Source organism: Colius striatus, chromosome 6 (genome assembly GCF_028858725.1).
Source record: "Colius striatus isolate bColStr4 chromosome 6, bColStr4.1.hap1, whole genome shotgun sequence".
Taxonomy (NCBI): Eukaryota; Metazoa; Chordata; class Aves; order Coliiformes; family Coliidae; genus Colius; species Colius striatus.
In genome coordinates this window covers 21,294,095-21,306,254 of record NC_084764.1, presented here as the reverse complement: position 1 = coordinate 21,306,254, position 12,160 = coordinate 21,294,095, and the positions used below count along the sequence as shown (strand labels likewise).

Genomic DNA, 12,160 nt, shown 5'->3' with positions numbered 1-12,160 from the left:
CCTCTAATGGAATTAGCAGAGATTTTCCCCTTTGATTTGCAGAGGAGTTTTTTTCCCCTTCCTGCAATCTGAAGCTGTCACATGTTTGCTCTTGTGTTCATTTTGAACAAAGTACTGTAATAATAAGAGATTCATTAATGGATTACAGATTACAAGCAAATATAGGACATAGGTGACTGCATGGAGCTTTTTTTAAGCTGGTGTTAAGCTTTTAATGGTATTATTACCAAAATTATAAGCAACTGAAAACCAATCATAATCATTATGAAGTTGTCTGTCTGGTGCAGTGTCTACCTCATTTGAGAGAGGTGTGAGGAATTCTGGTTCTGTGCAAGTAAGGCATGAAAAAAGCCAGTTGTTTTCTCCAAACAATTGGGGTTTTTTTCAGGATCTCTCCCTTTTTAAAGTTTTTGTGATGCAAGGTTTAGGAACAGAACTCAAAATATGGCAGGGTCTGGGGGTGCTGGGTCAAGGATGTGACTGCCATCCTGATGAAAATCTCCCTGACACCCAAACCAAATTTCAGTTTGTCTTTGTTCAGGAGAAATTCAAGCTGAACACTGCCAGATCTTTCAGCTTCGCTTGGGCACCTGTCTAAGACTCTACAATTCCAGATCTGTTTGTTTTTTTGCTGTATCTGGTTGATTGAAGGGTAGCTGCAGGGACTGCAGCTTCAGTCCTCCCTCACATTCTGCTGCTTGGCCCAGAGTAATTAAGTTTCTCATGTGAATGCACAGTGCCAAGAGCGGATGGGAGAATGAGAAAAGATGGAAGTGGCACTGAGGTCTTGGGGACTAGAAACAAAGGAACAGTAAATGAGCTCTAAACTGGTTTACAGGAATATAGGAGTTAAGTCTGCCAAGAAGGTAGGAACTGAGTACTAGTGGGACAAAGATGTCTTATTACCTCCGATTTTCCTCTATTCACGTTTTTCTTCTGTACACAAGAGGTTAATTTAAAGGAAAACACTTAAACCAGGAGATAAAACAGCCCTAAGCCTGGGAGTTAGTAGTCACAAGCTTTCCTTGAGTATTAGCATGGCATTTAACATTGTGAAAACATGGCCTGTACTTTGCTTTTTCAGTTCGTCTGAGTTCCTGAGCTGAGGTGTTTAGTCTGACTTGCAAAAGTTTGTAGCATTTCTAGTGCAGCTGATTTTGATGAGGACTGTATATGGAACTTGTAAATACTCTGGAAAAGTCAGGTATCCTGTGTTACAGCAGTGTTAATAGCTACAGATATTACAGCACTGGGCACTATTGTGCAGTAAACCCTATGGATATATCTATGATATTACATCCAAGTTGTTTATTCTTTATTGCATCATAGAAACTAAAAGATTTCTTCTTTTACTTAACTTTTAGGAAACTTTGAAAGAAACCCCTGAGGATTTTCTTACCTCATTTGAAATGTTTAACAGCACCTACAAGCTCTATACCCACAGGTGAGGAACAAAAAGGCTGTTGTCTTTGCTGGGGAAATCAGTATTTCTCAGTCCTTGAGCTAATCACAAATGGCCATGTCATTCCCTTACCAGCAGTTGGGACCATGACATTTTTACTGTCTTTCTTATCTGCTTGAAACAAATGGAACATGACATTAGCTGACTGGCAATGTTGCAGGTTCATGGTGAATATCATTGCAAAGGAATATTAAACTGCCTGAATGACAGAATATATATATGACATTAAATATATATATGTACAAAAAAGTAAGTAAATATATGCCAATATAAGTAAGTAAAAATATGCCAATATACATATGACAGTAAATATATTTAATGACTGAATAACAGAACCCAGAGAGTGGTAATCAATGTCATGGAACTCCTGCTTCTGCAGGGGGGTTGAACTAGATGATCTCTAATGGTCCCTTCCAACACCTACCATTCAGTGATTAAACAGTCTGTCAAATGAAGAGGAAGCATTAGCAGTCACTATATTTAAGGAGAAGAATTCTTATTACTGGATCCAAGCCAGATCTTCTGCACCAAGCAGAAAGCTGTATATTGTACTAGTAGTCAAAACCTGTCTGGAGATTTGGAAAGATAACCATCCTGAGAATATTTCCTTCATAATTTTTAGTTTGAAATAGCACATCTCACAGCAACTGGACAAAAAGTAAAATCTAGACCACTGTAAGACAGAAACAACCATGCAGATACCATGGAGCACAACAGATTATTGAACCAATTGGAGGAGATAATTGGCCTGGAATAATATAATTGTGCTTACCACATTAAGCTGACAAGTTTGTGTGATGTGTGCAGTGAAATCCAGAGAGTTTACCTACATGACTTACAGTCCCATGAGAACTTGACCATATAAAATAGAGAGTTACTGCCAGCCCATTATTAGTGGGGTGAGGAGTGGGGTGACTCTTCTCAGTCCGTTACAGAATATACTTACTTGACTGCAAAACTGGTTTAATGGTCTTCCTCTCCTGCTGTTTAAATTTACTGATGTACCTGATTGCTGTATTCACCAATACAGTCTATTAGATCACTTAAACTAATTGGGATTGAAAAATCATCTCCTAAAAAAGGAGATGGAGGCTAGTTTAACTGCTTATTATGTAAATGTTTGTATTGACATGACTAAAGGGTTAAGTAGCCAAACACAGAGCAGGGGAATGAAAGGCCAACAGATTTTTAATCTGTCTTTGTTTCTGAAGCCAGCAAAATGTAATGGCATTCTCATAAATGTTGTCCACATCCTAACTTGTAATGAGTGTAGCAGTAATCTGTGGAGTCAAATAAAGATGAGTTTCTCCTATTAGTTCTGCCTTAAGAGCAGACAGTCTGATGTGTGTGAGATAAGAATGGCTATAGAATGGCAATTGTTTTCCCCATGCACTCCTCACATCCTTTTCCCCTGTTTTTAAGTGTGCATTTTGCTTTTTGTGAATGTCTTATAGAACTGTCACATTAGCTCTAACCACTTTCTGTAGTTTTAGATTTACCCATTTTACAACTGTTTGTAGTTTTTGGGTACATGACACTCTTTTGGTAATTGGAATTGTTCTAGCAAAGGTAACTCTGTTTTAGAGAGGGGAGACTTGTGGAAAGCAGAGGAAGGAAATTTGGTTTCAGCGTTCCATAAGAGGCTATGGGTGAAGCATACTAGCTGTGCAAGAATTAAAACTGTACTATCTGGGTTATTTGCAGCTATTTGGGGTTGGGACTAAAAGCTGCCAGACTAGCAACGCTTGGAGCTTTGAATATGGAAGGTATGTTCATATGATAAAACATAAAAGATTTTTGAAGAGATGATTGGACTTAGTCTTTTGTCAGCAACCCATTTCCCATCTCCTCTGTCTCATGCTTTTCTATGTTTTTGCTGACATAGATCTGCCTGGAAACAGGGTACTGCTTGTTTGGATGCTATCTTGGGAGACAGGGGCTTTTCCCTGTTTCCAGGTTTAGCCAGCAGTGAGATTGAATGCAAATTCCAGAAGTGCACACATGGGAACGTACAAACACCCTATAGACATGGCCAGCCACAGGCTCACAGCTTTACAAGCATCCATGGAAACACAAACGGGGTGAACAGGTCCTTTTCCTAAGCCTTGCTCATTAGACCAAACCTACTTGAGAGGTGTCTCGAGTATCTGCCTAGCCTGCTCTGTTCCCCCAGATCTCCTGTTGCATTCATTGACTAATGTAGCCTGAAGGCCAGGAGCACCTTGCACACTGGCACTTACTAACCTGAATGCACACTCACGCTGCTGAGTCTTTCCAGTCTGACACAGGCCTTAAGCCTTTCCAGTCTTCACACCCAGACCTCGAGCCTTTTGTCCAGTCTCTGGTCAGGGCCTGAGGTCTTTTCACCTTCTGGATTCTCTCTTGCCAGCTAGATGGATTTTAAGAAGAAGATAGGACAGACTGCAGTGACCGGTCACAAGGCTCAGCCTGAAGAGCAGACTGACCAGCTGCCTTTTTACTTATGATTGCCTTCTTTTATCATCCCCTACATTTTCCTGCACTTGTCCTTCCCTGATCCCTCAATTCCCTCTTTCTCTGCCTTTGAGCCTTCCTCTTTATGTCCCAGTAAAATTTTGCAGTCCCACAATCCCCCTCTGCCATTCTGAGTTTGCTTTTTTCCTGGGAGACCTGTGCTGGCCACAATGATTCTATTTTCTTCTTATCAGTTACAGTACTTCTGGCTGAACCCTTCAAAGGTACACTCATCTGATCCTGTAGTGGCCATTAGTCAGTGTTTTAATTTTTGTTTTCTTTGCTCAGTTGCTTTGTTTGTCTTGGTTATCTGCTCTTTGTTAAGGGTTGTAATAAACACACAGATACACCTCTTGTTTTTTGTTTTCTGTTGTGAACAGCCATTATCCAGATATCCTTGAACCACTTATCTGTCATTAACAAATGACAAGCCCAGCTGCTCTGCAGCTTCAGAACAAACCAGAACTTTTCCAGACTGAGACTAGTCCTTAATGAATCATTTTGTGCAAATCATATTTCCATACTTTTGCTTAAAGACCTAATGAAAATCTTTTCAGCCTTTTTTTTCTCTCGTTCTGCATATTGATTGGTAACTTCATTAAATGTTAAATTCCATCCTTCCTGCCTCTCCTGTCTGGTTTCATTCCAGTTGTGGATGGACAGATGTTCCGCAGTTCTTGTCTGCCAAAGCAGCTGGAGGCAGAGTGGCACTTCGGAGGAGTGAGGTACTGGTATGGTGGCAACAAAGAAGGTGAGCCAAGGAAACTTGCTGCATCTGGCCACATAAGTCTGTCTCCCAAATCTGAGTGTTTCCTCAGCCTATACTCCATCAGGTACTTTGGGTTATGAAGGATACCTCTCCAGTTAGATGTGGACTTTTGACAGAGCCAAAGAAACCCTGAAGCTATAAGAAGCTGGCCTGTATTCTCTGCACTCTGGCTGTGATCTCTTACTACAAATGCTGTCTTACAGTGTCGTGGTTTAGGCCCATCAGGGAACAAAGACCACGATTAGCCTCAAGTACCGAAGAGGCTGAGAATTGCTCAAGGGCAGGGAGAGCTTAATTGCCGCTTAAGGTCCAGGACAAAACAGACCAGGCCACTCGGCTTGGGGAAGAAAACAGAAAATAATTTAATGCAACATCGACTAAAACATACCCCCAAAAACCCAAAACATAACCAAAATGAAACAACCCAGAGTAATACATCAATGGAAAGTCCAACCAGCCTTTTTAAGAACACCTTCCCGCCACACTTCCCCTCTTCCCGGGCTCAGAGCCCTGATCCCGGGGTTTTTACCTTGGCCCCCCCGAACGGTTCGGGGGGGGCAGGCAGTGGAGGTCTCAGTCAGTCTGCTCCCAGTAGCTTCTGCCGTCTGTCCCTCCTCAGGACGGGTGAACTCCACACCAGTCCTCCCTGCGAGTCCGTGGGGTAACTCACACACACAGCAGCCCTGCACGGGCTGCTCCGACGTGCACCCATTCCAAAGGCTGCAGCTCCTCTCTGCCTCTCGTGTGGGGCTGCTCTGCGACGTGCAGGCTCTCCAGCACGGCCTGGGCCATGGCTGTCTCCCCACACAGTCCCTCGCCCGTCCGGGCTCACTCACATGGAGCTGTTGGTGGCTCTCAGTCCTGCCACGGATCTCCACAGGTTTCAGGGGCACAGCTTGTATTCTCGCCACGGCTTGCAGAAGGGTCTCCGGTCTACTGCTCCTCCTTCCTTCCTCCTCTGGCTGAAGGGTCCGTGTGGCCGCCTCCATCTTGTATCGCTCTTACACCTCCTGCCTCGCATTTCAAATTCCCGTCCCCTAAATAGTGATGGCAGAGGCGCCAGATTGGCCCAGCCGGGCCGGAGGTGGGTGTGAACCCAGGAGCCGGGGGAGGGTCCGCAAACTCTTTACCGGGTCTTCACTGCAACCCACTCCCCCTGTTACTTAGCCAAAAGCTGCTCCTTGCTAAACCAGAACATACAGGAAATGTTAAGAGTTTCTTGTGCAAATAAGAGAGCTTTTTATATGGCTTTGAGCCATATAAGTGCAAAAGCTGTGGCTAAGTTAGGTTACAATAACTGGTAGGCCAAAGTGTATCTCATTTGTTGAACTGTTTCTTAAGATACTATCCCTAATGCTGCATGCAGGAGGTGGAGCCGCTGCCCCCTGTGAGTGGAACACAGCCCTCTGGTTGCTTTGCTTTGCTAACAGGGAGGAATGCGAGAGCAGAGTTGTAGAGTTGGTGTGTGGAGTGGGTTAATAAGCTTAGTGTGCTGGAGAAGGAAAGAAAGGTTTTATCTAGCTGATAGTAGCAAATGTAAATGAGATTCTGGTGACCACGGAACATAACAATGGGAGGTTTTCCTGAGATGGAGAAAGTTCTTCATGCACCTACAGGACTCTGCATGGCATACCTTTCAGATATTGCTATGATCCCTTCCTAACCCTTTTTACTTGATGATTTGGAGTCCTTGACTGCATGCAGGTGCCATGCTCTATTGCAGATGGTATATCTAAGACCATAGCTCTTATCACCTCTTCTGATGCTTCTTCCCTTTTTCATCCTATTGCTACTGATTCTTCCATCTTGTGGATATGCCTGCTTGACTCACCTCACCTGTGTTTTTTCTGACAGGAGAAACGGGATTCAAGCCTTGCTACCTGGAAGTACTCAAGGTTGTCAAAGGAAAACTGCACCAACCAGATGAAATTCGTGGAAGTTCTTTCTATGCTTTCTCCTATTACTATGACCGAGCAGCTGACACCAACCTAATTGGTAAATTGGCTGGGAGTAATCTACTATGTGTGAACATATCAAGCAGAAGGTAGAGTAACCCTGGGGGCTGGAGCTGTGGGGAGCAGGGAGAAGGAATGGTGTTGAGTAAGAGGAAATACACAAAATGCCTTCAGGGAATGACTGTGTATCTGTCAGTGCAGTTCAGCAGATGAGACTTGTGCTCTGAGCTCTGTTTATACTTGCAGCTTTGCCTTCTGTTACCAGTAGATCTCAGTCCTAGCCCAGCATCACTGAGTTGCACTCACTCTAAGGCCACCTTACATACAGAACTCCAGTGCTTTCAGGTCTATGATAATGTTTTCTCACCTCTTCCTTTTCAGATTATGAACAGGGAGGCATTTTGGAAGTGAGAGATTTTGAAAGAAAAGCCAAAGAAGGTAATTGTCGTGAGACTTGGGAGACTAGTGTGGATGAGCAATAACAAAAATATGAATGTGTAGGCAGTACATAATGTGAGTTTGATGTAAAAAAAAAAATTGCTTAACCCTTATTCCACTTATACCTTCTGTGTCATGTTACCTTTTATTAGCCAACACGTGTAACTGCTGCAGAACAAAGTATGATAGAGCAGTGAGGGGAAACAAAGTGCCAATGGCTGCACAGTTGTGCTCAGGAGTGAGCTAATTCATAAATGGCAGTATGAAAGAAAGTGAATTTGCTGTATGGTCTTTCTGTCAACCTGCAATTCTCTAAGTTTAGGAGAGCACTGACTTCTCTGTCACCTTAAATCCTTTTTAATCTCTAATAAAATGAAGGGAGAGAATAGAGGTTGTTTCAGTCTGACAGCCTCTGCTGCATTCCTTTCCCTCCCCTTTTTTCCTGAATGCTGCTTCTAGTTTTGTACCTCCTTCGGTGCAAAAAGAGCTCTCACCTTGCCATGCTACTGATGGCTAAGAGCAAGACAAAACCTCTGAGCTGTGATCATCCTAAGGATAATAAGTAAACTGTATTTTTCACCAGAAGATGCTGAATTACGTAGTTCAGGACTGACTTTTTTTCTAAAATAGAACCTAAATGGTCTTTCAGTTAAACAGTCTCCTTAGAAACTTAGATGGTTCTGAATAGGACAATTAGACTCTAAAGTTTGAGTGAGGGTTGGTGGTTGTTTGGGTTTCTTTCCCTTGGATATGGAGAGAGCTTAGTTCCAAAGATGCAGCTAGGATGTTATCTAACACCATCAAACTATTTATTTAGCTTTAGAGCATTAGGAGATCAATTCTGTGATCCTAAATGAATGCTTCTCTTTTTAATTTCAATAGCAAGAAGCTACTGCTTACCATTTTCTAAAAATAAGTGATCTCTGCTCTTGATGCTTGTAAAACAGGGCAGTAACAGTAGGTCTAGAAGATGAGACTGAGAGTAAATCCATTTTCCAGTCAGAATCACAGAATCTTAAGGGTTGGAAGGGACCTTGAAAGATCTAGTCCAACTCCCCGCTGTCACCCTTGCTGTGGAATCTGGACTTAGCTGCAGCGAGGGAGTTAAGTAGTTGGGTTCTGTCTCCTTGGGCATGTTTGGATGGAAAAAAAAAATGAAGGAAGACACCATCCTAGAAGGTGCCATCCTTGGAGACAAGGAAAACAAATGATGGTATGTTCCTGACAGACTGAGCAATGTATGACCTCCCTGCCAGTTATCAATTGAGCATACATTCAGATTTTAAAAGAGCCATGTGGATTATGTTGTGGTAATAAAAGATATACTTTCAGTGGAGGTAAGAGAAACTGGAAGTACTGTCCAGTGTTACAGAGCAGCTATGTGGCATGTACCGTGTGTCATCTGTACCTGTTAATAGAAGTGGGGGGCTTGTTTCGGTAGACTTTGGCTTGAGGGCAGTTCAAATGTACAATGTGGCCAAAGCTCTGGTTTTGCTGAGATCTCCGTTTTTGTTTTTGCCTTCCTTCTCCAGTCTGTGATAACATGGAGAGGTACAACTCAGCCAGTCCTTTCCTCTGCATGGATCTTGCTTACATCACTGCTTTACTAAAGGAAGGGTTTGGATTTAGGGACAACACACTCTTACAGGTGAGAAGAAGTTAAATCCCAAAGCTAGCTTCTGTATCCATCAATGTGCATTAGTTAATTTTTGTGGCTAATTATCTATTGAGCCTTCCCGGGGTTGTTAACACATTGTTGCTGTCATCTGTGCAACATACAACTCTGGCAAACTGTTGGAAGCAACTGCTTTTTCTTCCTTCATAGTTAACGAAGAAAGTGAACAACATAGAGACAAGCTGGACTTTGGGTGCGACCTTTCACCTCCTGCAGTCTTTGGGGTTAACCTATTGAACTGTGATATTCCTCTGGACTTCAGCATCTCTAAAAGGCTGAGAAAGCAAATTGAAATCTCCAGGTACATGGAGATTCATCTGGAGCTGGTCACAAAGCAGAGCATGGACCAAAGCTATAAAACAGACCTTCACTCAGCATTGGCATCATGCATAATGAGAGTTGCTGCAGATGATTTATAATTGTGATTGCCATGAATGATCCAGAAGCTGCCTTCAGAAAGTCCACAGGCCTGAACGCCAGCAGAGTAGCTGCACAGGGCCCAAAGCCAGCTTTCACCAGCACGTTTGTGTGGCATCCCATTGCTAGAAGCACTGAGTTCCTGGCGTGTGGTGGCAGACGACAGACACGTGACTTCCTCTCCTCCTTTTGAAACCTACATAACTTAAGTTTGCTAGTGAGATGTTAAATACAGAAATTACAGATGGCATCAACAGTCATTCAGAGAAAAGTGAGCAACTTTGGATGCTGCCAGGGTTCTAAGTACTCAGCTCTTAGCTTAACTTATGCACTGCACAAAGATGCAAGTTTTTGAGAAGCAGCTGCTATAAGCACACTTTGGCATGGTTTTGGGAAAGGCTGTAAAACACAGGTTGTAACTTAGCAAGCTTTTATTCAGACAGCAGTTGTTTCCTAAGCAGAATGTGTGCTTGACTGTGTTCCTTTTTGGTGCCCTTCATGAGCCTGTGCAGCTATACTGTTGGCAGCCAGACCTGACAACCTGACTCCTTTAGCTTGTGCTTATAACACAGTTGTACTGCACAACTAAGCAGCAGTGCCAACTGTTAAAACTGCACTGCCAAAAGAAATGCCTGACACATCCCACCCACAAGGACATGATGGGTGCAGTCAGCTGAAATGGCTGATACGATAGCTCACTCTGACTGCCCAGAGCCACTCTGCTCCTCTGCTCTCAGCAAGGCCCTCCCACAGCCACCTTTCCTCTGCTGCTGTGTTCCTCAGGTTCTTCGATGAAGCAATTCATGACACCAAACCTGAGTTAAATCAGCTCACCATTTGTCAAGTCGAGTGCTAGCACAAGGGAAATAAGCACTGCTGGGCCAGCGAGCTGTCAGACCACCACAGCCCATTTTGTCAGTGAGCTCTAAGGTGTGGTTTCCCATCTGAAAGTTTGGTCTCATCTTTTCCTGAGCTCACGTTGGGAACCTTCTCCAAATGCAGAGCTGTGGTGAAAGAAGTTGGTTTTTCAGTAGTTTTATAGACAAAATAGGGAGAGAGTGGAATTAGCATCAGAAACGAGGAAAACAAGACCAGAAGTAGCTTTATTTTCTTATCCCTTGTCCCTTTTGTTTTAAACTTCATCTCTCTTTAATATACTGGAGTTGGAGCCATAACATGATATTTGCAGCCTTGCATTGCTCTGGAAGGATTTTATATATATACAGCAAGGCTTTAGGAACATTGCAGCCAGTGAAGAGGCTGAACACCATACTGTCAGGCAGTTGCAGTCAATGATGTGCTGTGACACACCTTTCTCACTTCCATAAACCGGAAGGCTGTTGTCATGCTGCCTTCTCTGCAAACTGGACTTGAAAACAATTGGCAGTTCCCAGCAAGAAGACAAAGTAGCACATTCATGCCCTCACTAACCTTGTCAGACAGGCTCAAGACTTAGAAATTTGCTTCACTGTGAAGATCAGTTCATTTCCTCTAGTTTGCAGTGTAAGTTGGGCTGTGGGTGCTGAAGCTACATATCTCAGCTCATACCTCGGGTTTTACAGCGCCACGGTGCGGGGTGTGCTTTGGATTGAACAAGCTCAGTCAGCAGCAGGCGTCCAGGTGTTCGGAAGGGAGCTTACCTGTACTTTCCCCCACCACTGGCACCTTGCTGTAAATTCAGGCTGTTGTTTTGACATATGAAGTACTCATCCTACCTGTAGCATCTCCTGCCCAGTCTGGTTTGAGATCCATGTTGGGAAATTCCCCAATGTGGCGCCAAACTTATGTACTGTACTCAGGATAAGCTTCTGTTTCAGTGTGAAGAAAGCAGTTTTGGCCTCTTCTCAACCAAGAAGTGGTTATTCTTATTCCCCTCCTCATGTTTGGCAAAGCTTGGCATGCTTTGCACAGCAAGGAGACTGCAAACACACACGTTTTGTTTTCAGTGAGCACTTGTCTTCACCTAGGTATTCTCAGAGCAGGCAAGGCAGGATGCAGTGATTACTGGCCAGGCTGCATTGCTCCTGACAAATAACTAATTTAATAATCCAAAACTCTTATTTCAGTCTGAGCCTGCTATGACAAACCCTTAGTAGGTCTCGGGGCTCAGAGCCGTGAGCAGGGAGGCTGTATTTGAAAAGGAAGGGAAGGTGGGACATTCCCTGTTAAGGAACAAGCAACAGCGGCGTCTCTGTCAACTGAATCAGTGCGAGCCCTGAGGACTACTGAAGGGTTTGAGTTTTACCTCAAGGGAGAATGGTCCAGCACAAGACAGGTACCATGCAGAGGAAGTTTCTTTTCTGTATTCTTTGCCTCAGGCTCTGGTACCACAAGAACTGGTGCTTTCAAGTGTAACAGCTGCTTTCTAGTACCAAAGTGGCATTAAATCTGAATGCTCAGGGCCTTCCTTTGTCAGTGACACAATTCATTGACTCAAGCAAAACTGCTGCTCTGTATCTGGGGCCTGATCCTGCACATCATGAAAGAACTAAAAACTCTCCTCAAAGGTTTCTTTTGCAAGAAATTGCAGAATTGAGCCCCTCTGCTGTTTACTCAAGGTGAGTGGGGGATCAAGAGAAGCCAGTCAAGTCCTCGCACTTACCCTAGTGCAATGAGATTATTTATTAACTAAAGACTAAGCAGCTTTTTAGAAGAGTTCTACTTGCAGCCCTGATCTTTATCTCATCCTTTGTAATGTCTTTTAGCGTGTCACTAAAAGGAACTGCCTAATATGAGTGACTGAAGAAGCACAAGCAATGCCTTCCAGTTCAAAACTTATGTTTCATTTTTTCTGATGTTAATTCCTGATTCTGGTGAACCCTGTATATAAATACTGCCCTGGCCAGTGCTCACTTAATGTTGCAAGTGTCTAATGCAAAAGGCTGGTGTTTGCAACCTAAGACAGAATATCTTGAAAATCTATTTTAGTAATTAAAGCTTTTTTAACAGTA

General features: G+C 43.4%; 1 protein-coding gene across 3 annotated transcripts in view; it reads left to right on the top strand.

Annotated features, from left to right (window-relative positions):
- Positions 1-12,160, top strand: part of ENTPD5 (ectonucleoside triphosphate diphosphohydrolase 5 (inactive)) — a 25,622-nt gene extending 13,462 nt beyond the window's left edge. For all 3 annotated transcript variants that reach the window (XM_061998076.1, XM_061998075.1, XM_061998074.1), the window contains exons 8-14: positions 1,365-1,444; positions 3,167-3,228; positions 4,605-4,706; positions 6,579-6,719; positions 7,061-7,117; positions 8,650-8,765; positions 8,943-12,160. In XM_061998076.1, coding sequence (XP_061854060.1) covers positions 1,365-1,444; positions 3,167-3,228; positions 4,605-4,706; positions 6,579-6,719; positions 7,061-7,117; positions 8,650-8,765; positions 8,943-9,029 — 645 coding nt within the window. In that variant the 3' untranslated portion in view covers positions 9,030-12,160. The remainder of the gene's footprint in view (positions 1-1,364; positions 1,445-3,166; positions 3,229-4,604; positions 4,707-6,578; positions 6,720-7,060; positions 7,118-8,649; positions 8,766-8,942) is intronic.